This window comes from Lasioglossum baleicum, chromosome 11 (genome assembly GCF_051020765.1).
Source record: "Lasioglossum baleicum chromosome 11, iyLasBale1, whole genome shotgun sequence".
In the NCBI taxonomy this organism is placed as follows: Eukaryota; Metazoa; Arthropoda; class Insecta; order Hymenoptera; family Halictidae; genus Lasioglossum; species Lasioglossum baleicum.
The window spans coordinates 6,200,291-6,227,005 of NC_134939.1; the positions used below are offsets into that span (position 1 = coordinate 6,200,291).

At 38.7% G+C, this 26,715-nt stretch overlaps 1 protein-coding gene across 2 annotated transcripts in view; it reads right to left on the minus strand.

Moving 5' to 3' along the window:
* Gukh (NHS actin remodeling regulator GUK-holder) overlaps positions 1-25,616 on the minus strand; it is a 114,794-nt gene extending 89,178 nt beyond the window's left edge. For both annotated transcript variants that reach the window (XM_076433966.1, XM_076433965.1), the window contains exon 1: positions 24,731-25,616. In XM_076433966.1, coding sequence (XP_076290081.1) covers positions 24,731-25,049 — 319 coding nt within the window. In that variant the 5' untranslated portion in view covers positions 25,050-25,616. The remainder of the gene's footprint in view (positions 1-24,730) is intronic.
* Between the last annotated feature and the right edge of the window lie 1,099 nt (positions 25,617-26,715).

The window sequence follows — 26,715 nt, forward strand, 5'->3', positions numbered from 1 at the left end:
TCGTATGGATGTATAAATGTGTATACATATATGTACATATAATGAAAATCTTCGTATATTGCTCTTCCTTATTTCATTAGATTGGCACTCCGATAATCTCGGTTCTACTGTGGTAAATAGTAGACGACCGGCTTATCATGAAACGCTTGGAAATCGCCTGGTCAGATAGCCTCGCTTCCATGCAAGCGAATCGAATTCGCTGACAGATATAACGCGACGCCGCACACTTTCTGACACACAGGGCAACGTCAGTCACGGTGGATTATGTTCTGCACACTTGCCCCTTTCGTGGCAGATATTTTATCTACGCTTGGGATAGCACAGGATGTCCGTAAAGCGCCTGTATGATCATCGAGCCAAGTAATTTTCGTAGAGTAATCATCGCGTGCCTCAAAAAATACTGGCACGAAATTCTCGGTATGCAGCTCTGCAAGAAACCAAGTACTTTGCAGAATTGAAAGAGACCTTGACCTTTATATTACTTAATATTACTTAATATCGTACTAATCAAATTAGATACATTTCTTTCTTTGATACCTAAACTTATGCATTTTCCTACAGTCTACATTCTCTTCTGCAAAAATATTTCAAAGTTATTTTTGAAGCTACTTCTTGTGGACACGTTAATCTTTCTGTTGCTGCTAATGCAGTTCACATCTAATTAATTCATTAAAAACTGAATAATTCAATGATGATTGCAATAGTCTCGAACGCCTGGCCACTGTTTGAAATCTCTGTTGCCCATTTCCACCATAAATGCATAGAATCCGCAGTCTAATTATCACCAATGTGTAATACAAAACATAATCGAGCTCGATCGAGCAAAATTGTACCTGGAACCGATATAAACGTCAATGTGCACTCGCGTTCGAGGACTCGCGTTCATTGACACGGAGGACAACCGGAAGGAGATAGAGAAAGGGAAACACGGCCGTGATTGGTAAAACAAAAACGACTAACGTAATTTCGCGTCCATTCATCGGTGAATTAAGTCCCTTTCATACGAAACCAGTCGCGCCGAAACCGCATAATTTCCGAGCACCGATCCGATCGACTCTTCAAAGGCAGCGCCACAATGGACTGTCCAACATCTGTTCGCGTTTCTTTACCTAAACGATTATCGCATTATGCTCCAGTGCGATACATTTCTGCCAGCCGGTGTGCAATGCTTGTTCCACGGTATGACCGGATGACGAGGCATTTCGTCTTTTTGCTTTCTATTTTTCGTGAAACGCACAATTGAACGTCCGTCATGCGACGGCGACGTTGCGTCGAGCGCATCGTCATTTTGCTTCGGAGTCCCATTAATCGTGTGATTCGATTGTTGTATGATAATTAAACTTGTTTAACACGTGTTTTCGTTAAATATATTCGACATTACGCGAATGCATTCTTTGAGGGCCATTAGTTTAAATTTGAATTTTGTTTACGACTTTCACTTTCATTTTTCAGAGGGAGCACTTCATAATTGAAGGGGTGGATGGATAAAGGTGTCAAGTTTGTTTTCTGTAAAAGAGTTTTTAACAAAATATGTTGTCCTTTTTTGATGAATGAAGATAATTATTACCTTTTTTTGTATTAGAGATTAACCATAACAATATATATATATATTTGTAATTGATTTGTATTATTATTTTCATTCATCAAAAAAGGACAACATACCTCGCTAAAAACTCTTTTGCAGGAAACAAACAATTTGTTACTTGACACCTTTATCCATCCACCCCTTCAATTGTTATCGCAGTAGTCAAATAACAATGAAATATCATTTTAAAGAACATTTTATTTTATTTTATAATTACTTCCATACCTGTGATCAGGTTTATAACAACATTGTTTAAAATAATATTTCAAATAGCATGTTATTGTGTAATTATTTGAGATAATTGTGAAATTGTTCTTCGAAATTATATTTAGTGATCTAATTATGATTATAATCTAATTTCATGGACGACGGGTGGAAGTTTAGAAGAAATGTTAATGCAGAAAATAAACAAGAAATATATATTTGAGACTTCGATCAAGTCAATATATTTCGATACGTTTCGCCACATTGCACGTTGGCACAATAAAGCCAAATCTATTGAAAATTAGGGACAAAGGGCCCTGCGGCTTGTAAAATCCGAAGTTTAATAGCTTCTAATCAAATTGTATATATCGTACGATAATGATCCGTGAATTGTAGAATGGCAGATGGAGCCCTGTGAAAACGAACACCTGACAGATCTTTGGATTGTGTGAACCAGATGACAATCAGCTGCAATCGAACTGGGAGAATCTAGCTACCTGTCAGCCGGTTGACATCATGCGAGTCCCAGAATGCATGGTTCCTTCACCACGAGTAAATAAAAAATTACAAACAAATATGAAATTCGATATCATAGCTTTAGAAATTCGGAGTAAAGGTTTTGTATAAAAGCGTAAACAAGCAAATATGATCCAATGTATAGATAATTGTTACAAATATCGGTCCTTTATGAAAATTCTCATTTTTATTATTTAATAAAAATCATAATCAGGAAGAAATCTCGATCATCAGCTAGATACCATTTTATTTACCCATTGTAGAAATGAAATAGAAATTATTTTTTTTATATAATAATAAATGCATAAAGTCTAATGACCAGTACAGTGCAGAATTTTATCCATTTATGGGTTATAAAAATTTTCAAGAAATTCGATACAATTTGGGCCGTTTTTTTGCGCATTTTGAATCTACAAAGGCTATTACCACCGAGAATAAAATTTCATGTGACTCCACTTTTTTAAAATTCGTGTACCAAAATTGAAAATTGCATAAACATCCTAGTGATCAGTATGCGGGGGAACTGTAACACTAACTTATTCAGAGAACGGGAATCGCTGACTCTCCGGAAAGTGAAACGCAGCGAATGTGGATCGACACGCGCGGTAATTATCTCTGGACACGTATTATGTGTCCCACGTGCGGGCGGGGAGTTGGAAACGGTCGCGAACGTGTTTCCCAGCGAGCCATGTAATGTAACAGTGTTGTCGTAGGCGACAGACATTTCATTCACGGTGAATAAAAGTCCTATTACCTTACGAGCTGAAGAGGCCGACGTTCGATCGCTTTCATCGTCCGTGGACAATTGTCCTCCCTTGTGCACTCGCGACAACTCGTGTCAATTCAGTCTCCACTCGAATTGCTTACGTGTTTCCCACTCATGATTTCTTCGAACGATTCACTCAATAGTAACTAGAGGAATTTATGCATTTGTGGCGTACAGGAAGTGCAGTTTTTAGCTGCCACATAAGGTCTTCCTAAAATATTTAACTAAGAAGCACTAAGAATCTGGCGGATCGAATTAAATAAACGAACCAATCGGAGGATAAATATTTACTTATTAGTATCTTTATTTAGATATTCATTTTTGATTTTTTGAATGAAATTTATTTAAATGTCGATCAATGTGATTGTTGTGTATCCTTTTTATACGAAAACAAAAGTAAAAGTCGATGATAGAATTGTATGATGTTTGGTTAAAAGATTTATGACAAAAATAGATACAACACTTTATCAGTGAAAAATGTAAATTTATATTTAGTTCCTGTGCCTTGCAATTGATGCACAAACTTTTTCTTTTCCATAAAGATCCGGAATGTTCTAAACGAACATTACATCATTACACAAACTCCAATTTTTACGGGTTAAGTTATAAACATCAGAATAAAGAAGAAATTCTTTTCACCATTTGAAAACTTCTGTGTAATACAAAATAAAAATACTCTTTCCCTCCATTCCAAAAATTTCCACATACTGTAAAAGGAGAAACACATTCGCGCAGGATATTGATTATACGATGTGCGAGGAAAAACGAATAGCACAATCAAGAAAAATAGACATTATGCACGGTTGATTTGGCATAATGCTTTCAGGTTAAGATAAGCTAAAGATAAGCTAAAGATAAGCTGCACTGCCTACACAAGTTCTGCGCAATCATGCGCGAATATTGCGGATCTGGACTGCAAAAAGTTGCAATCGTCAGGTACTGGTATCTAGAGTACGAAATATTAAAGCCAAAGTATCATTGAATTAGGTCATTGATAGCTGTTAATCTTACTGACCCAACAATTATAAATTTTCTACTAAAATAATCGTTTTATCTCAAAGAGTACCTCAGCAAAGATTTTAAATTGTATCTCTTCCTCGAAGAACATTTAAATTTAATACACCAAAAAAAAAATGCCATTATATATTTAAATTATTGCATCTCTTCCAGGAGATATTAAATTGTTGCCTCTCTTCTACGAAAAACATTACTTAAATTGAATACAGCGAGAAATGCCATTGTATATTTTTTGATCGAATCAATATTTTGATGATTTACTGGCACAAATAAATCTACTGTTATCCCTCATACGCTCCTCTAAAATAATTACATAAGAGATGATACTTTTACAGTATTATAGTATAGACTTTATAAACACATATATTCTACACATTTTGCAACACGAACAATAAGAGAAATGTCGCACTAATACGTTGTTCTTTAAAAAGATCACCAGACATTTTCCAAGTCGTACGACGATCGAAAGATGGACATGAATACCAAAGACGTTGGCCGCAAGTGAAGGGCTTATCTCAGGCACATGAAACTTGGTTTGCTTATTGATAAGCCTATAAACAATCATTCCCCGAACTGTTTGAATAGAGTACCTATTAACCTTCCGAACTGACCGGCAGTGAAACAATAATTCCACGAACTGTTTGAACAGAGTATACATAGTTCGAGCTCCATCTAGCACAGACATTTCCTGACGAGAAGAAATATTCGGACCGCGACCTCCGCAGGGTTAACGAGCTAAACGAACCGCGCAAGAGTGGAAAATGTCAAAGGAACCGTGACACGGCTGGACTTAACGGGGAAAAAAAGAGCACGTGTGTTGCAGGCCGGCACACCGTGTCAGGAATGCAACGTTGAAAGCGGTTTCGCGTGGTCGAGCACCGTACGTTGACTCTATTCTCGACGTGTACCGGGCAGCAGGTGCTCTTGGCCCGTTGCTCGAGGGAAACGACTGATAACTCGACCCGTGTACAAACCTATGTATGCATCTATACGCGGGCGCACGTGTGCGACGTGCACGTACATTTACATCCACCACGACGCGTCCAGTGGATCGTTCGGGCCCGCACAAACTCGCTCACCTGCAGCCTCTTCTCCCACTGTTCCACGGGCACGAAAGAACGCGCGACAATGTACAGGGTGTCCCCGACCACGTCTCTTACATGATTATATTTCAGGGGTGAGTCACACTGTTAACCCTTTCAGTACACGAGAGCCAATACGTATACACTGGGACTCCATTTATCCGAGCATCTTCGGAATTCCAAATTCGCTGAACTCGTAGCTCCCATTATGCGATCTGACTGCTTGTACCGTTCATCCGAACTGTGTTCAAATGGTGATCACGTCCTGTGATGGGCATGAACGCCAGCTCCTATTCCACCTTTATTATTAGACCGCGAATGTTATGTGTAATTGAAAACTACCGTTCTACTTTTAGCTTATTGAACATAAACAGAACAGAACTTTTTAGAAAAACCTTTACTTCGCACGGAGATCCGCAGTCTATTACATGAGGACCCACCTATGGACATTGGAAGAGTCCAAGGACATTTTTCTATCATTTTCTATTTATCGAAATTATTGGAAGAAGAAATACATACATTCTGATTTACATCAAGAACATTTTTACGTTGCATTCAGTTCCACAGGCTAGTAATAATAAATAATCTTCTACGTCCCTAGGCTCAATGTGCTTTTACTATACTGCTACAATACCGTATTGACAGTACAGAATATTTCAAAGCTTGTTGTTTTAAATCCTCAATAAATTATAGTGTATATGTTGGCTATTTGAAGTTACAGTATTGTATATTGGCTGTTCGAAGGGAACTGGTAGTCGCGCGTCGTCCCTAAGGGTTAAAGTAAATGTGAGCATGCAATAAATATATTGGGTTGGCAAGAAAGTAATTGCGGTATTTTAAAGTGAAATGGAGCCGAATTTTTTAAATCAAGCAATCAACTTTAATGAATAAGATATTTTCCCTTTTGTTCGATGATCTTTTGCCAAAGAGAACAAACAAGAAAATACCTTATCGATTAAAGTTCATCGTTTGAATAAAGAAATTCGGTTTTTTATTACACCTTCAAATACCGAAATTACTTTCTTGCCAATCCAATAAATTCCCTTTTTTCTTCTACGAAGCTATCGAAGACAAGTTCTAATCATTGCAGCAAAGAAAAAAGTAATAAGTGCTTGGCATAGACAAAATGATTCAGTTGATCTTCACGTCGTCAATTTCTCTTTCAGGAAACGATTTCCCGCGCATGTTGACGAACAACAACTTCCAGGCCGCGCTGCGTGCAACATCCGGCGTTCCTCATCGGAATGCACGTTTCCATCGATTTCCCGGGTACGGGGGACTCGTCCCCCATAAATCTTACAGTGGCAACGAAAAGGAGAGCCCCGCCGAGAAATATAATAACGACAGAAACGAGAATGAAAGTGGGCCACGTTCGGCGCGCAACGGTTTGTTAACTCTCACCCCTTCGAAGTGTCTACTTCATTCACTCGTGACGCGCGTTCCTTTTATTTTTTTTTTCCTCCACAGATGCTCACAGCCCACTTCCGGCTGGCAGCTGTGTGGAAGGGAGAGCCTCCCGAGTTCCGGCGACAGGGAGAAAGGGAGAAAGGGCTCAAGAACCCAGGGGGATACGCCACTCGTTTAATTTTAACCTGCTCGAGATCGTGGCCACGTGCGCCGAATGGAACTTTTCCTTTCCGCGTTAAAGCTGGAACTCGTGGGGTGCTGAGGGATACCGTCGAACCCATTCGGGGTGATTTAAATTAGCTGCCTCTCTTCCGCGAAAAATTCTCGGAAATTATTCTCTATACGCCTTCAACCCTTTCGGACCTAATGACACATATACACCGTGATGCAAAATAGCTGGCGCACAGTGGGGTATTTGTACCGAAAAATCGGAAAAAGTAACATTAAAAAAAAGTGAAATTCTTGCTGTCCGACGTAGTTAAAGATCGGGAGAATACGGCTTCAGTGTGGTATTTTTATTTGTACACTACTTCATCGAAAGTCAAGAGTTTTTATAGCAGGCATTATGTGTGTGCGTCCTTAAATAGTCTCTGAAACAGCGTTCATTCATTAGAGTTTATTGGAGATTGTCAAGTGTTTGGAAGAAAATTGGGGTGAACTTTACTTTACCGGACTCAAAATTGCTCTGTTCTCCTATAAATTATGATGTATTTGGTATATAATCAAGTAGATTTGTACTCGGGGCGGCTGCAGATCGAAGTTTCGATCCCGTGGGATCAATGGTTCAGGAGTTATGCTTGTTTAAAGTTGAGCAGTCTGCAGTGTTTTTGACAGGTAAGGGCGCCACCATATTGGTTTGTAGCGGCGCCCTTACCTGTCAAAAACACTGAAAAATGCACAACTTTAAGCAAGCATAACTCCTGAACCATTGATCCCACAGGATCGAAACTTTGATCTGGATTACATACCAAATACATCATAATTTCTCGGAGAAAGGCACAAATTTTGAGTCCGGTAAAGTAAAGAGCAGCCGAAAATTGTGTAAATTGCAGAACCTTTTCAAGTAGGTATACAGAGCACTTTCGCACAGATTTCATTTGGTTATCATCTAAATTGGTATAGTTATTAATATTTGAACATAATAAATCATTCTGTAAGTTTTTTTACGATCATAAAAATTTATGAACGATTTTGTTATAGTATTAAGTAATATCCTGTGCTCTTACTGGTATTTTACACAAAAATGATCCACAGAATTAGCATTAAAATAATAAATAACATCCCCTCATCCTCACTGGTTTCAAGACCGAACATTTTTATTTAAAATCTCGCCTAACCAATTCTTTCGTTCCATATGCAAGTGCCAGTTGCTTTATTTAAATTAAAAATCTATTCTCGGTCTTCTACTGTTAGTCCAGTCGCCAGGTACTTTTACCTGGAAAGTATTCCGAACTTAATGAAATTTTGGCACGTCATTTGGGGGTACTCTGGGGAGTCGAATCTCAGTTTTCGACCTCGAGGACCCTGTGCTAACTTGGGGAGGGGGAAAAACCACGATTTTTCTTACCTGTTTTTGGTATTTCGCCTATAACTCAAAAACTATGGGTCCTACGAACTTTTTCGTAGGAACTTTTTAAATTTCTTTCGAATTTCACTGGTCCAACGTATTTTTTGACCCAATAGGTACCGAGAGACAGGTGTTCAAAATTAGGAAATGTTTCCCAAAATGACATTTTGAGCCACTCATTGTGAAGTTTGCAGGTAATTGCAAGTTTTTGGCTCATAATTTTAGTTTTTCAACACATCTACATATAATCTACATACTATTATGTATACCCCTTACGTTGTAAAGCTTAAAATGTCATTTTGAGAAACATTTCCTAATTTTGAACACCTGTCTCTCGGTACCTATTGGGTCAAAAAATACGTTGGACGAGTGAAATTCGAAGGAAATTTAATGCTCTTTTAAAAAATGAAAAGAAAAAGTTCGTAGGACCCATAGTTTTTGAGTTATAGACGAAATATCAAAAACAGGTAACAAAAATCGTGGTGTTTTCCCCCTCCCCAAGATAGCACAGGGTCCACGAGGTCGAAAACTCAGATTCGCGACTCCCCAGAGTACCCCCAAATGACGTGCCAAAATTTCATTGAGTTCGGAATACTTTCCAGGTAGACGCCTTTTTTTCGACCTGGCGATTGGACTATGTCCTTGAAGTCACACACGAGCAACGAGTGTAAATTATTATGTGCAAAGTGGTGCAAACAATGCGTTGATAACACCTCTCTGCCGTGATGCAATTGCAGTTCCGATTACGGGAAAATGATGCAAATGACTCGACAGAGTAATTAACCAGTTTCGCGCGTGTGATATTTTTCCCAGGCCTCGCTGGCCGAGCTGCAAAAATGTTAATCGGTTGAGAAACGGATCACGAAGCACATGCCGCTAAAGGAAGGAACCCCATCATTGGTTATACAATTAATCACAGTAAACTCGCACACCTGCTCTCGTCTCCCGAGCCTGTTATTAAGCGGCATTGCTCACCTGTACCCTTCTATAGAACGATCTCGCGACCTTCAACCCTCTCGCTCCTACGTGGAGAGCAAGAAACGGCAAACATCTCTCCCGGTGGGCCGATTTCGCAATTAACGGGTTACATACCTTTGAACGGCTGAGAAATCAGGCAAGTTCTACCATTGTTTTAGCACACAAAATTATGCTGCATCGAAATCTCGATGTGTACGTCTAGTGATTAATGTTATTCGAGTCGCGTTTGCTAAAATATTTAGCTCAATCCATTAAATTCCGTAAAAATATGGCTTCCGTTCACTGAAAATTAATTGCGTGGAAAATTGCAGCTATTTGAACTGAAATCTGTCATTTTCTACCTTTTGCAAATTCCTTTGTTAGTAAAAAGAAGAAAAATGCAGGAATGGAAAATTAATATATACATGAATATTCAAATAATACTTCAGAAAATGATAATTATAATGCGACTTTTATTTTAAAGTAGACTAGAATTGGAACTAGACCTTAGAAAGTTTGAAAGAGATTTATTAACATATGACTTTCCTTCAGAAACTATACTAATTTATTCTGTAAATATCTATTGATGAATTGAAAGAATATTTATTTTAAAGAAATTGGTTATGAATAAACCTGTTTGAATTCAGTTCTGATAACAAAGATATACGCAAAAATTATGCGCTACATATCTCTCTGTCAACCAGTGCGTTATTCACAGAAGAGCGGCCACACCGTAGACGTTGGGTTATCGCTCGATTATCCCGACCGTGTAACGACCCCGTTTCCTTCAAAGATTTCTGTTTACAATCCACTGACTCGTCTTGACGAAGATAATTCGTAGCGGAACGTCACAATCTAGCATAAGTAAATTCTCAAAGAAACTGTTCATTTGTACGCGAAAAGGAATCGATCAAGGTAAACTTATAATTCAATGGAAAATTTTTCGTTTTGTTAACTAACATATTTCTAAAAAAATTAATTAAGGATTGTTGGTTACAGCGATATAACGTTATTATATTGCAGACGATTTTTATTTTACATAAAAAAATCCTATCCGTCAGGCTTAAATACTTCTTGAACGTTTGAACAGTTGGAGCTTATTGCATTAAAAGTAAAATATTCAGTAGTCCACAACATTGTTTAACGTGCACTACTTTCATTTTGCATAAACATCTGCAGTGTAGTCATGGGGCTTAAATAATTTTTGAACGTTTCAATAGCTGCAGCTTATTGCATTAAAAGTAAAATAGCGCACAATATTTGATTCTTTATCGTGCGTTATTTTTAAAACACATTCCAAGCGCTTGTGAAGCTAAACTCCAAGTTTATTAGAAACGTAAGATGCAACGTCCCTCGTCTTGTTATCGCAGCGAATACTGATGGTTGAATAAATCTGAATCTTTCCGTTCGTAAGCACTAAAAGAGCGGACTGTTTGCCGTCCCAAATGAACAGTGAAGCCCTCGAACTCCTCTTGCGACGAAGGGTCGCGTAGAGGGAAGTACATGTCCGTGAGAGTGGCATAAATCCATTGAAGCTCATTACGCAGATCGCCAATTAAACGTAAGAGGTTTTTTTCAACCTCTCCATCATCGAGCATCGTTGCGTTCGATGATCACGAGTACATGCTCTTCTTGAACGTTTGAATTGCGCTAGCAAGTGCGTTCCCGGCCCACACCCTTCTAACGAGGGACTTTGATAGAACTCGGAAAGATCTACACTGATCAATAGACTGCGAATTTAGTGAGTTTATAACAAAACTGAGTAGGTGAAGTATTACATATACAAATTGTTGATTATTTACAATCAAAATACATTCTATATAATTTTACATAAATTTATTCATTGTGATGGGTTTACATTTTGCTGGATAAAAGATTTGGATTTAAAATAAAATTATTAGCAATAAATTCTGACGATCAATTTGTACAAAACCGAGAAGTGAAAACATCAGGAGAATTTCAAGATACTGTAATTTTATTTTCGACCTGTTAATCTTATTATTTGAATATAGATTTATATTTTTCAAGTAACAATTTGAATGAAGTGAAAATAATACATTAATACTCTTAAAGTCTTTTAATATTTTGACTGTTTTAAATTGCACCTATTCATTTTTGTCATAAATGCATAATATTTCAAATTAAAAAATATTTGTCAATTTTCAAAATGCACATAGCTTAAGGAAAAGTTTTTATCTAAGATGTTAGTACCTTTCTACCTATCATTTTCTCTCTGTCAAATTTCAACACGGATTAGAAGTACATACTATAAAAGTTAGACTTGGGTGGGTTCAAATATTTTCATACTACATATACTGTATACGGGTATTCGCCTAACTTGGAACCCTTATGTACGAGAACAAAAGCGAACGGCAACAGCGCGACATGTACGGGGACTACCACATTCGTCGACTTGGGCGACTTTCCAGACTCGTTAAGTCCTAGAGGCAAGGTTGGTCAGCTAAACCGAGCAAAATTTTTCAATGATATTTTCACTAACGTTATTGTTCTTTATATAAAATATTTATATGTCTTTTTGTTAGGATCTCCAGTTGATATTTCCAGTTATTGTGTTTTCCTTACAATAAAATAACATAACTGTTTAACATATATTCTATGTCGTAGTAAATGTACACACAATTGTTTAAAATATTGTACACTTACTGCCACGGAAGATGTATATGCAGTCTTTTTAAATAATTTTTTAGCGACGTTATACACTGCATTCCACAAAATTTAAACGAACTCTGAATTGTATCTAAAAAGTCGTCAATTTTTGAACTCGTGTAACATCTAAAAACATTTTTAAAGGGTGAACTCTGTACCCTCATGTCGCTGAACTCGCTACTTCCAGAATCTTTCTTTCAAAAAATAATAATCTCTTTAAAAAATAGAATATCATTTTTATAATTCTTTAGACATGCTTATCGTAATTAAGTAAGGCGTATACGTAATACTTTTGAACGCGCGCGAGAGTATGCGTACACAGTAGAACTTCATTTAAACGTACCCTCGGGGGACAAGCAGTTCATGCAACTTTATTATTCACGTAATTGAATGCTCTTTTTGGCACAAATATTTACCGTTCTTCATAATCAGATAAGTGGATTTCATGAATTATTTGGAATCACGTGTTTCCAATTTTATGAATGTGCAAACTGACACTAGCCAGCGTTTATCTTGAAAATAGTAAACATTAGGAAAAATGAAAGAGGAAAAGTTGTACTGTAATTTTTTAGAAATAAAGGTGACCTTCAATCTTTTAAATGGACTTGTATCTATTTTTTATATCATATGAATTCATTCGTACACAACAGAATGACCATCAAGGTTATACAAGGTCACAAATGGAAGAAATGTTTCTTCCATTTCTTCCTTTTGTGCTCGTTAAGAGTTCTGCTGTATCCACTATTTTTTAAACGGGTATTTAAATGAAGCAATCTTGCAATTTGATTGTCACGATTCAACCGTGTAGCAAAACCACTTTCTGGTCAAAGTATACATGGACCCCATGTCATGAGGGCACACGCTGCGGTTGTCGTGGCGAGTACATACGGTTTTTAGGAGGGTCCTTTATTACCCATTGTATATTTTCGAAGTCCTCAGGGGCGACAGAGCTATTTGGATTTTCTCAGGATACTTTCTATCTTCCTTCTCTCAACGGCAATTAAAGTATCGTGGGACCTCACGCAATGCAAGGACTTCCAGAAAGATTTAGGGATTTGATGTTCCTGAGCCGACTATCTGTAAACGCTACAGGTTCCAGGAAGATATCCATAGCTTCCTATTGAACTGTGCATGACCCCTATATCTAATTGCGTCTACTTTCAAAAGGCATTCAAAAAGAGAACCATAGACTTGTCAGATTTCCCGAATTTTGAATCAGTATCTTGCAAAGCACCTGAATATTTGAATACATTGTACAGATTCCTGTTGCTTCATTTTATTATGTTCCTCACAGGTAACCTCCACTCTTTTTCAAATAGCTTTGACCATTTGACTTATGATTTATCTTACAGCTACAGTGATTACGTAGCCTGCGGATTTTATGCATTTATGACAAAAATGATTTTGTTACTTTATAATTAATGTGGACTCCTGTTATATAATTTCCAATCTACTAAACATTTTAAGAAAGAAATTACATTTTTATTTCAGCCCAGCTTGTTGCTATTCAGGTAGAAAGTTTTTATTTTGCATAAAGATCCGCAGTCTAGTGATTAGAATTTCATATATCGTTCATAAATTCCTATAAAAAAATGATTGCATGCCTATATCTCGTTTAATGGCAAAATATTAATAACAGCAAAATAGAAAATTTCACAAAATCCTGAAATTCTTCTACTATCTTTACGATTTTATTTTTCACTAACCCATTTTATAAAATTACAAAAAAGATTAAATAGAAACTCAAAACATATTGGACCAATTTAAAGATATTGTTATACATTGCTATCGACTTTTTAAGATGATCGAAAGTGAGAATACATATATTTTTATTTAACCTCAGTTTCTTACAACCGACACGAACAATTTCTATTTTGCATAAAGATCCACAGTCCAATTCATTAACACGAAATATTGAAATCACTTTAATAAAATTCTGTTGCAACTAACAAAACATTTCCACATGAATTCTCACAATCTTTCAACAAAATTCTAATATTTGTTCGATCCACGGCCAACAGTCTCACACTGAATCATGTAGTTTAACCATCCTCATTGCAGGTCTCAATAACGGATAAGGACGGACCTCGCGGTGGAAAACTCGCGAGATAAATCGATCTGGCGAGTGTATCTAATTGGATCGCAACGTCGTGAAAGTTCGCGAGAAAGGTAGTAGGGTGTAACGCGAGCAAGGCCACGTGGAGCCACCGATGCCCGATAAAACGAGATATTATGTCCCGGCGTGCAAGTAATGGTAATCGAGGATGCCTCGATAAGGTCGACGAGTTTCTTCCCCGCCTGAACCCGCTCGGTAACGAACTCTTCGGAACCTTTTACTCTACTCCTCGCAACATGTTCCCCGTCAGGCTAGCGCGGGGTCGCATTTGCGCGCGGGCCTAACTTATTGCGTGGCTCGATCGTAAAACAACGTCGATCCCGCACAATGAACCGATTTCTCCCGAGGAAAGCCACCCACCTGACAATTCCAGCTTTAATGGAGCTCCGTACGATCGTAGACCAAGTCGCGTCACACTGGACGCAGACATAGCACCGTTTTAAGGTCCCATTTTGATCGGGGAAAGGTTCTAAAAATAACTCTTTCAAACTGTTATATACAGGGTGTTTCAAAAATGTATTTCCTTGAGAGGGATGCTTCCTCAGGTGATTTGAAGTAACTTTTCCCTTTGCGAAAATGTTTTCCGCGACTTCGTTCTAAAGTTATTAACGAAAAACATGGACCAATCAGAGCGTGGCTACTAGTGGCTCGCGCTGAGGGTAGCGTTGGCATTGGCCGAGCCGGTATCCGACCCCTGCAGCCGCGCTCTGATTGGTCCGTGTCTTTTGTTGGTAACTCCTCAACAAAGCGCGGAGAATATTTCCGCAATGAAAGAATTACAATACTTCATATAACCTCAGCCATTATTCCTTTTAATGCTAAACCCACCACTACCGGTCAAATGATCGGTTTTATATTTCTCATTTTACAGTTGAAACTGTGAAATTGCTTACATGGAAATTGATTTGATAAATTTCTCTATGCACGTACATTTTGTTTAAAAAAATGCCTTGTCCTTTTCATAAGCTAAAACATTTCAATCGCTTTTAGTGCTCGGTAGGTTCAGTGTTAAGGAAGTGCAACATTTTTGGGACACCCTGTATTATATCGGTTCTAATCCGACGCCATGGATGTACGGAAATAAAATGTTCTCGATTCCAGCCACGAGAAAGAAACTCCATCCGGAGACATGCAAATGGCAGCACGCTTCCTCTCCCACTTTCGCCGATGATCATGATCGCGAGCGTTAGCGCCAAGTCGCCAACAGCCTTCGCTGATTTTCTCCCTCTTGAGTCCGCGATGACGCAAAAAGACGCGGTCTTCGAGCGCAGCGAGAGGAATCATTTAAAGATATACTCGTCGCTTGGAACGTCGCTCACCGAGCACGCCTCGTTCAATTGTTCTCAGAACGCACATTGTTCGAGAGGCCAACTCGTCGGCCAGCTGACTTTTCAAACTGCCGAATCGAGCAGCCGAGCCAGCCTCTTGGCAGACCGAGCTGCTCCGCCCTTGGAAGGATCACTTTATTCCGTCGATCATTCTAATCCAACCCTTTTACCCTTTGTGGGACTATGCCGAGTCTGACTCGACAGTTTCCGTCGACGGAGCTGTTAGCTTTTATAAACAAAAGGACTTTTGCCTTTTGAAAGCATCTCTTCCCGGTCTAAGTTAACTTGGCAGAAGTTCTGGAGGATCAGCTTTGAGAACATAGTTAAGGGTGAATACAAAAGTTAGGAGTCTAACTAGGCTGTGGTTTTTAATGCAAAATAAACATTTTCTCTATGGCAAGGCCTAGAAGCCAACTTAAAAGATCTTTCTTGCTTCAATGACTCTAACAAATTGAAAATTACACGTATCCTATAATTCTTCTGATGTTTCTACTCATGATACTCATCAATGCATCAAGTCCTCTATTTATACGTAATAAAAAATGTGGAAATAAGTGAAATGGTCCGACGTTGCTAAGGACACTAGAGACGAATTAGCTAGTAGTCTCCAACATAACTTCGTGTAAAAGTGAATCAGATCTTGATGTACTCAAAAGTTACGATTTCTTACGAACCTCTTGTTAAAAGGTTGCGTGTAGAAAGAGACGTCACGCAGTTTTATTGCTGACAAGTGAAAGGTATAAAAATAACCATTTTTATTGGCCTGTAACTCGTTCTCGAGTCCGAAGACTTGCTCCACTGCAGATCGCGGGAAGCTATGAAATCTTCGAAAGAGGATCGTTGTGTCTTCCTTTCGTAATCAGTCAAGTGTGAAAACGCTCGAGATCTCTCTGCCGCGTATGCATAGATCTATGTACGTGCAGCTGGGGGGGGGTTAAAGGTACGCGGATCTCCGACGCGGAGCGTTGAATGAAGCCTACTAGACAACTTCAACATTCTCAGGAGTCACATTCGCTATCTGTTACTACACCAGTTTCCCAGGAACTTTCTATTTCCGTTTCGTCCAACCGTGGCGTTCCATTTCTTCTTACGTCAACGTCTGCGAGAACCCCATCCGTTTTTCACTATGGTTTCAGTCGATCCGTGCTGCCAAGACACACGAACATTCAGAGGTATAATATCAAAGCAGTCTATGCCCAGTCTAACTAAACCAATCTGAACTCTTAACTCTCGGATGAAACCTATTTTTAACCTTTTGAAACCTATTTCTCAAGGTATTCTTCCTAGACAGGTCAGTCTTTTTATTGATCCTGACGGAACAGCTGTCAATTAAAATTATTTACAAGCAACCGAGCACTGAATTAAAGATTTCTATTTTTCTGAGTCAAAATGAACTCACGAATTAATCATGCTACAACGTCTACGAATTTGCAATGGAATAAATGTATTTTCAACTTGAAGACTTTAACACTAACTGGAAAACTCGCTCTGCTGCTGATAGTTTAAGTATCTAAGGTTAAGAAAAATCGCACAGTGACTCCTCAGATGCCGTTTCAAAGAAGAAGCTAGAATCTTCGAGACCAAGGTGGATTCTGGGTCAGAAATGATCGATGTCGACGATTCTGGGAGTGTTAATTCCAAGGAAATTGATAAGATGCGTATTAGGAGCCTTCCCCAGAGTACACGACTGTATCCAGTAACAGCCGACGGCGTTTCTGCTCGCTGTTGCGCCACGAAGCAGCCTGCAGGTCGAGGTAGACGACGTAGAAAGAATCCTACGGCTTCCATCGGCAAACAGCTGAGGCTTCTTCCTCCTATCGGGGGCCCTAACCCCGAGGGATCGTTCGAGTCGACTCGAGTCGAGACGAGTCCTGTAGGTCTCTTTGGAAGATCGTCTGGAACAGACAGCTGACTGGACAGGTATGTACAGTCAGGCGCAAGAATGTCTTCAAGGTCAGAGTCGGAGGTTTATTACTTCTATAGCATTCCTCGACCTCCTCCGATTAGACCTCCCTTCTCGTTTATGCGAGCCCTTGGCGCCGATAACCGACCATTTGCGAAGATGACTGTATGTCCTTCCAATCGATTCGTAGTTGGGTATGTGTTTTTAATACACTGAAAAATTAATCCCTTGAAATACTATTTTCTTTATTTTTGCGAAGATTAGAATTTTTTTGTCCTTTATTCTAGTAAATGGAACAGAAAATTTGTAGTCATTTCCAGTTTCAAAATTTTTAGTTGAAATTAATCACCAGGACACGAGTGTCCAAGTGTTAAAGTAACGATCAAATCATTAATTACATTGCACAAACAATCTTTAAGTTATAAATGATACTGTGTCATAATTAGATTTTATCGATTAATCATGAACATTGCAAGAATTTTAAAATACTATTTTAAACCTATTAAAACTATAAAAAGCGGGAATAGATTTTCCACTTTGCTTGTGTTTGTTACAACCGACTTAGAAAATGTTTAATGTAGCACTATGTTTTCACACGAATATGCAATTAAAAAGCAGAACAGTCTTCTTCTATAGTATTAAATTTGGATTGTACGTGCAAAATTAGCAAGCAGAATTAAAATGCAAATAAATTGGGAATCGAAGGTTTGTTTACGTAATATTTATCGCCACTTTTTCACATGCAAACTTCTGTAATAGTATCCATTGACTTTGAAGAGAATCGGTAAGAACCACAGCGTTTTCAGGGTGCTATCACGGTATCAGAATTGTCAATTGGGGACAAGATAAGTGGGGAACGAGGATTGAAGACACGGAAGTGAGAGAAGATGCGACAGCGATCAGATTTCGAGGGCAGAGCACGCCTGAAACGTGGCGGAACGAGAAAACAGTGTTTCCTCCGCTCCGGTTCGACTCGAGCCGTCGAATCGTGGAAGGATACGCACAGCATCCTAGAGAATCTGTTCGAAGAAGCTTCGGATCAGAACTCTAAATGAACAGTTAGGTATTCATTTTTTTTTAAATTAACTGCTTCGTTTTACAAGATATCTTCCCGTGGAATTTTTACGAAAAGAATTTTTACTCTTTAAAACTTCTCCGGGAAGTGTCAACATTGAGCAAATATTTTAGAATCTGTACATTTAATGAAAAGTTCGTGTAATAAAAAAGATTTCAATAAAACATTCTTATTATGTATGCAGCAATGATATTTCATATTATTCATAAATTACTGTATGACAATTGAATAAATCCTTCTTTCAAAAGAGAACTTGTCTACAATAATAGAATGTTCAAAGAGACACTGAATACGATTGGAATTCTCATTGAAAAACGAAGAATTTTAAAAAAATTTATCGCAAAGTCCAGTAGAGGCATCTTAAGATTGCAGAATATTCCAACCAAAAGGAAGCAGTATTATAATCAATGCAGTACAGAACAAAGCAAATGGCCTGAATGAAACATCCAACAAAAACCTTCGGCACGGAACGTGTTAATAGCACCCTCCATCGTTACAATCTTTACCCCTTACTTCGGTTATGTGTTCTCTAGTGTTCTATATTCCTTCCAAAATTCGGTATATTGCTCGAGTATTAATCGTTGTTGGGATGTATAGCTTCCTTTCTAGGCTATAAAATATTTCTTACGAGGAATTATAATTACAATATATTTATAATTACTATAATACTGCAGGTATATACATATTATGTCATCTATTGACCCATGTATACCTGACGTTATTACGGTAATGCGCCTTTTCCGCAAGCGTAGGTTGTACAGTGACTCCCACTAATATTCGGACACTCTTAAAAACACCGTAACTTTTTAAATATTGAACTATGCGATTTGAACTTTTTTGGAACGCTAGAGCAATTAGTTTACTACAGGATGTGAAAAGAAATTTTTTCAAAAATTGCATTTGACCGGAATTGTAGAGGAAATACTAAATGTTGCATTTTACAACTTTTTTATACGGGTCTATATTGAAGTTTTGAAAAATGCGTTTTGTAGATCTGTGTGGGTTACATGCATTGTGAAAGTATCATCGAAATCGGTTGATGCGGGGGAAAATGACAGTCATTGAAAGATGTAAGAATTCTTCGATTTACTGCTGTTATAGGTTGAAAATCGTGAAAGTCTGCAATTTTTACCATCTTTAAACGCTTGTAGCTCATTGCAACGTCGACCGATTTTGACGAAATTTTCAGGATATGTTTAATTGAAACAGATCTACAAAACGTATTTTTTAAATTTTCAATATAGGCCCACATAAAAAAGTTGTAAAATGGATCTTTTAGTATTTTCTCTACAATTCCGACCAATTGCAATTTTCGAAAAAATTTCTTTTCACATCCTGTAGTGAACTAAGTGCTCTAGCTTTCGAAAAAAGTTTGGATCGTATAGTCCAATATTAAAAAGATTATCGCGTTTTTTAGAGCGTCCGAATATTAATGGGAGTCACTGTACTGTATATGCGTATAGCTACGATAGAACGGTAGTAACTATTTTCTTTATGACAGATATCAATATATTTTGAACTTTAGTTGCGACAATTTTTTGTTTCGTACACGTTTGCAGAATACAATAAGGTCAGTTTACTACCCACGTATAAAATTCCAATAAAGGACTGCAACTCTGAAATTCTAGACAAATCCGTTCACGGAATACGACTCGCCTCATTAAACGTTCCCTGCAGCAATTTCGGCTGGTAAAACCGAATTACGACCGTGGGGGATCGTTGCTCTCGCGAAATTGCAGAATTGTTTGCAAAAATCGATCGTGCTGGTTTTATTGTTCTCAGAGGTTCGCAAACGAGCACGAAAGCGAAAGATCTGACCAAGAACGCAATTCCTCACAGAAAACGAATATCCTGTAACAACTAATTAGTCAGCGACTCTATCAATCGAATACTGTAGTACAACAAATTGTCTTGTTAACCGGGAAACACCAGTTAACTTATCTGTCGTGTTTGCTTTCACCTGTCGATACCTTTTAACTTTCTTATCTGGTCAACGAGTCTTGTGTTTTATTATATCGTATATATGTACACTGCGTATACATATTAGCATAAATCGTATTATCACATTTAAATACATCACAGCAAAATAACGATCCTATCTCGACGTAAGCATTGAAATTAAAATTATGTAAATGATCGTCACATTGGACCTCTAATAGCTCTTGAAAAAATTATTTTTTTTTCACTTGTAAAGAATATGCATTAAATGGTGTAATAGAAAATATATGTTTCCATTTTTAAAAAGTGAATGACCTTCTATATATAAATTCTACGCGGCGGTCAATAAAGCAGAACTTTTATTTGGCTTTATTTTTCTTGCAATTTTGATACTGACAATTTTTATTTTGCATAAGAGTGACCCGTCTAAAATTTGCATTTCTAATCATCTGTTTCGTCAAGTGTCGCGGTGGGATAGAAGCGTCATGGACGCCAAGAAGAAGATGCATTTTTATCTGACGGAAGTGCGTTCGTCTTATCCCGGAGCCGAGCGGGATCAGAACAAGGGCGTCTTTTAAACAGTCCAGCATCACCGGCAGCTAATCCTTCGTCCTCAGGTGAAACTCGCTTTCAGCATCGAGAGAACCGTTTCCCACGGTACGCGCCAGGTAACCCCGGGCCGTTTTCCCCGTAATGTGGGTCTCTACGGATACACCCTTCGCCCCCCATGCCGTCGACACCACTATAAGCACTGCAGCTACCATTGCCCGCCACACGATCTCGATTGCCCAAAAATTCAGTATCCCCTCAATTTTACCATTTTGTACACACCGACAATAGAAACACTACTATAATTATTCGAGTATGTATCAAAGCGTTGTTATTATTATTAATATTATATTATCATATAATAATTCACATTTCTAATCGACGTTCTAAAATAACTTGTGTTGATATGTGAGCGGAAGAACAAGAGAAGAGAGAGAATGTAGTTTGATGGAAACAGAAGATTATTGTTGTTACAGACTGATTGAGAAACGTGAGAATGCACGTGAACAATTTCTTCATATTATGTTAATAAATTGCACAGTTCCCGAACAAATCCAATCTCCTGTTTTAATAACACTCGTGTTACTTGTACTTCCTTGAAAGAGACAATTCCGTTTGAAGTAACTTCTTCGTTTACGAAAATTTCTCCGTGGCTTTGTTCAGAAGTTATTGACGAAAAACACGGACCAATCAGAGCGCGACTACAGCACACGAATTCCGGCTCGGTGACAGGTCCCGCTAAGCGCGGCGTTGGCATTAGCCGAGCCAGAGTCCGCCCGCTGTAGCCGCGCTCTGATTGGTCCGCGCATTTTTCGTGAATAACTCGTCAACAAAACCGCGGAGAATATTTTTGGATAGGAAGAAGTTACTTCAAATGACCTCAGGAATTAGCTCTTTCAGGGAAGTACATTTTTGCGACACCCTGTATGTTCTTCAACAATCTTCCCAAGGGTGGTTCAAAACTTGCCGCCAGATCTTTTTGTGTCTACACGATTTCCGAGTACGTTACACTGACGTGGGCATAATTAGAGAGACCGCTTGATCGATCATGCATTTATCGCTCTCGTTTCGGTGCATCCGGTGCATCCTCTGAAAAGGCTTTTCGTTGCTATACGTCCGACGCCCCTCGAGACTGAATGAATCGGCGTACAGCGACGACAGTCCAATCGTGAGATCGATTTCACAGGCGGTTTCGCGAGATTCCAAGAATCTCCAGTGCAAATACCAGTTTCCTAACACACGCAACCACTGTGTACCGTCGCCTCGGAAGGAGCGTTAAACGCTTCCAGCGAACAGACTTAAAATGTAAAGGTAAAACCGCTTTAGTGGACTTTTTGCAACTACAACAAGGAAATGGTATGTAACAGTTGCAGTAAAAACGAAAGGAAAATACGGAAAACAGTTTTCAGGTTAGTAACATTAGGTTGTTGCATATAAAATGTCCGGATTTAGAATGCAAATGTTATTTAGTGCAAGCTACAGGTTCATTGCACATCATTTTAAGGTATAAAACTGAGCCTTTAAAGTCTTTAATTTTTATAATTTGATGTGATTTCGATGTCAATCAATTAGTCGAGTATTCTTATTATATGTATAAGTGAAGAAATAATATTAAAATTTATTTTGAAACACTACCTTACACGATTGTACATGAATAATTTAAACAAATGAACTTTAAGTCTACAATATGGTAATGAGTTGGTTAATTGTGATCAACGTATTAATTTTCATAAAAGATTGTTTTCCACTTCATGAACTGTAAACGCTGCGATAAATTGCATACGAAATGAGTCATTAAAAATTGCAGTCTAGAATATATACCTTCATATCGGTTTCTATAAAAATTTTTATTTCATTCAGTACATGTTGCATATGTTTGCTCTTGAATGATTCAATGTCTCGTCTAGGAAGTGTTTCTTTTTAACCTGATAAAACCTCGACGATTGTTCTTCGCATCTACGCCTTCGAACACACAAGCGCGAAAAGAATTCCTTTACCTGCTAAAGTGTTACTTTTACCTGCTACACTGACTCCCCGAGGGGTCTGTGGTTCTCAGAGGTTGCTGACAAAGGACCGCTTGTCTTGCCGCACACTACCATACTTTTATTTTTAATAAGTTCGTAACGTGGCTACCCACTGATTTACAGAGCTGGAGGTCCGAAGAAAATCACGTTCTTTCCTGACTGTTTTAATACTTTTCCATAACCTTCGAAATATAAATTTAATTTAATGGGAAGATGCTGTCCCATCATTTTTCTAAAAAAATTTCTGTGACTATTGAGTTTCTAGAAAAGTTAAAAACCTCTCGAGTTTTTGACTGTTGCAGACATTCCACAAGAGATTGGAAAAAATTGCATTCAGCTGAATAAAGCGTCCGTAATGTTATTGAAGAGTAATTTGATTTTCCTTTATATCAGCAATGAACTAGCAATGGGAAATCTACTATGAAGCTATTGTGACTCCAAACCCAGAAACACTTTCTAAACAAGGAAAAGTAATATTGAGCGCATTTACTCATATTAAAATTAAACGTTTAATATTCTGTGAAATGCAAACAAATTCAATAACACATAAATTGTTCCGAATTATGGTATGGCAATTTTAGTACAACGAATTAAGAACGAAGATCTTGCAAATAAATATTGGAGCATTATTATTTCATGATTTCAAGATTGAATAAGCTATCTTTTTTTTAAGTGCACTTACGTGCTTCGGAATAATCTACAATTAATTACTTCTAAATGTTTTTTGGAAAGAAGAATCATTTAATTAGAGTGTTTGCTATTGCAAGAAGCACATAGGTGGGGCAATATTGGAGTTGATAAATCGGCTATTTGTACGCTGCTTAAAAGGGTAAACACGAAAAGAATCACACTCTGTATATCCTGTCTGCTCAACACTGTCGGGTAGCAAGTTATATTTCTACCTGGAACGAGTTTGGCGAAATTGACTTCTGGCCAGCTGAATTGAGCAAATACCCCGCTGTGCGTCAGTTGCACAACGTAGTAATGCAGCAAAAGTTCAGATCTTCGAACTTCGAACTGTACCAAGTGCTTCCAGCTATTACGTATGTATACTACTCTTAACGAAAACTGACAAACTATCATTATTGACTTACGAATTCAAAATATTTGTCTGGGTCTCTTCGAATGTATTTTACTAACGGCTTATGCTGCTATCGATTTTTAGTATAATCCCAGTACAAAAAGATCCGAACCTTCGACTTTTTGTAAATATGCGATTGATAATTACTTTTAGATAACCATGTTATAAGGTTCTCTTTAACATAAACCTTTTTAAACGCGGAAACATTTATTGAATAAAGTCTCATAGTTTTTGAGAAAAGAATCCCAAAAATCCGTTTTTCAGCCTCTTGACTGAGCACAAGTGTTGAACAATACAAGTAATTAGTGACACCTGTACCATACAGGCATAGTAGGTCTAAATGAGCTAAATTTCGCGAAGATCAAATTGAAATTTAATTTGGTAGGATTAGTTTATGGTAGAAGGAGAATATTTCCATTGGATTGTACTAAAAATGCATCAAATTATTCGATCTGCAACAGCAGGCTTCCATGTCAAATTACGCGGAGTACAAAACCAAATTTTGGGAGGATTCGATGGAAGAAGCCAATACTAAAATCAAATACAAGGGTCGTACTAATATTGTTGGTCCTTCTAAATGAGATTCTCTTTTCAATTGCGTGTAGTTCAAATTAAAATTTTAATTTGCTACCCTGACTGGTAGGATTGGCTGGGAAAAGCCAATACTAAAATTAAATATAAGGGTCGTACTAATATTGTTGGTCCTTCTAAATGAGGCTCTCTTTTAAATTCAAATTTTGATATGCTACCCTGGCTGGTAGCAATGGCTGGGATAGACTATTAAAATCAAATACAAGGGTCGTAGTAATTTTGTTGGTCTCTCTAAATGAGGCTCCCATTTAAATAGCGTGAAGTTCAAATTCAAATGTTGATTTGCAAGCTTGGTTGGCAGGCTTGCCGGTGATCGGCTCTGTTCGACGCTAGGGTATAGAGACGGTTGGTACTCACGGACTGGAATTTTCTTGGGATCGACCGCGGCAAGACGTTCCTCGACCTTGTCGATCCTCTGTCGGAGCCGGCTGCTGCGATCGGCGACCGCGGTCAGCTCGGCGGTCAGGTCAGCGAAGATGTTCTCGGCGGTGGTGAGCAGGGATGCCAACTGTTTCAAGGAGACGGTGAGCGCGCCGTTTGCCACCGCCTCCAATTCAGCGCCGACCGGCCAACCCTGCGGGGCCGATCCTGTTGGCACGTGTCCGCGGCACAGGTAGCGCGGCTCCACTTTCCGCAGCACGAACGGCATGATTCTTCCACGGGGGAACCAACACATTCACACATAACACTGAACCAAAGACACACCGCCGATTTCCCTTGCGTGTGCGATTTGATGTGCTGGCGCGATTCCGGTGCTCTCGCGATCGCTACCAGATCAAGAACGGGAGATGATCGCAACCGTCAACGATCCGGACCACCAAGAGATTCCCATTTCCCGTGTTTCTCCGACGAATACCGCGGCGCCATTCTAAACCGATCGTGGGCCCGGGATTACCTGGCTGGGACACTGCACTACAACACCGGACTACACTGAAAATCCGGAGATATACCTGCATTCGGGGAGCCTTAGCGCTACACGCATTCTCGCGACGATCCACGGCACAGTTAGCCGATCGACCACCAAACTCGTTTGCTTCACTAACAGATTTTTTTTTTTAAAGGCAGACCTTAGCACACCGACGGTTACAGCGAAAGGCGGACTTTCAGTACACAAAGACCATTCTCTCGTTTCGGAGTATGTTCTCTATACTACTACTGTAGCGGCGACGCGAACACACACGGAACGGAGCGTCAATTGAACGTCCGCGCGACTCGACGGCGGTACACGAAATGCCGGCCGGCTTGCTCGCCGTGTCGCCGTGTTGCCGAACCGTTCCCTGATTCAACACCCATTCAATTCCAGATTGCTGTTGGCACCCTTCGCGCCGCTATTGCTCGCCCATCTTGCGTACCTTTGGCGAAGCTGCACCGAGTCGGTGCTGCACCGTTACGTCGATTATGTAGGACTCTTGCATCCATACATTATACCACAGACTTTAGATCCTTGAGATTAAGATGTTAAAGACTGCCAGATATAGATTTAAGATCAGTACACACATCGCATCTTATGAGCTTTTCTGTATAAGCCTCGGGGGCTTAAAGAACTCCCGTACCATTTCAATGTCGCGCCCCATGTTACCGATAAATCGCGGATTTAAACGCATTAGCGCCGTCGAGATACTGTTATCTCGTCGGTGGTATTAGCACAGACAAGGTATCGTCTGTGGTATTAACACTGTCCACCCACTTAGCATTTCTTTATCGTCCCACCCGATGGAAAATTACAAAAATACACAATTAAAAAATAACACGTATTTTGGAATAGCCCCTCCCCCACCCTACATACTTGGCACATATATGGACAAGACATAAAATAGTTAAGAGAAAAATGCATGGGGATCGTATAGAAAAAAGACTCAAAATCACGAAATGAAACAAAATGAAAGAAATTATTAGAAAGCATATGCATGGGAAAAATCAACTTCTGTACTATAGTATAGATTCTATAGAACTATAGTATAGAAGATTAGTTCTTCCAACGGAAAGGCTAGCAATTATGCTCTTTCTTGATATACATTTGTAAAGTAGAAAGTCGAAAGTAAAGCACTGTCAAATGTGTATCAAATGTGTATTTTGTAATTGTGTATTTTTCTTATTTTCCATCGGGTGGGGCGACAAAGATATATTAACTAAGAGGGTGACAATGGGGTTCGATTGTTTTTTCCATGTGCTCTCCTGTTACTTTTGAAACAAAGTGCCCTTATGACAAAGTACCACCTTATATAAATTCGAGTCGTCTAATCTAATATTTCATTTCAAGACTAAGTGTCTCTGTGAGGTATATAAATAATTGTCCGTGCCTTTAACGGGTTCTCAAAACTGATAATGCTTTAATAGTATCT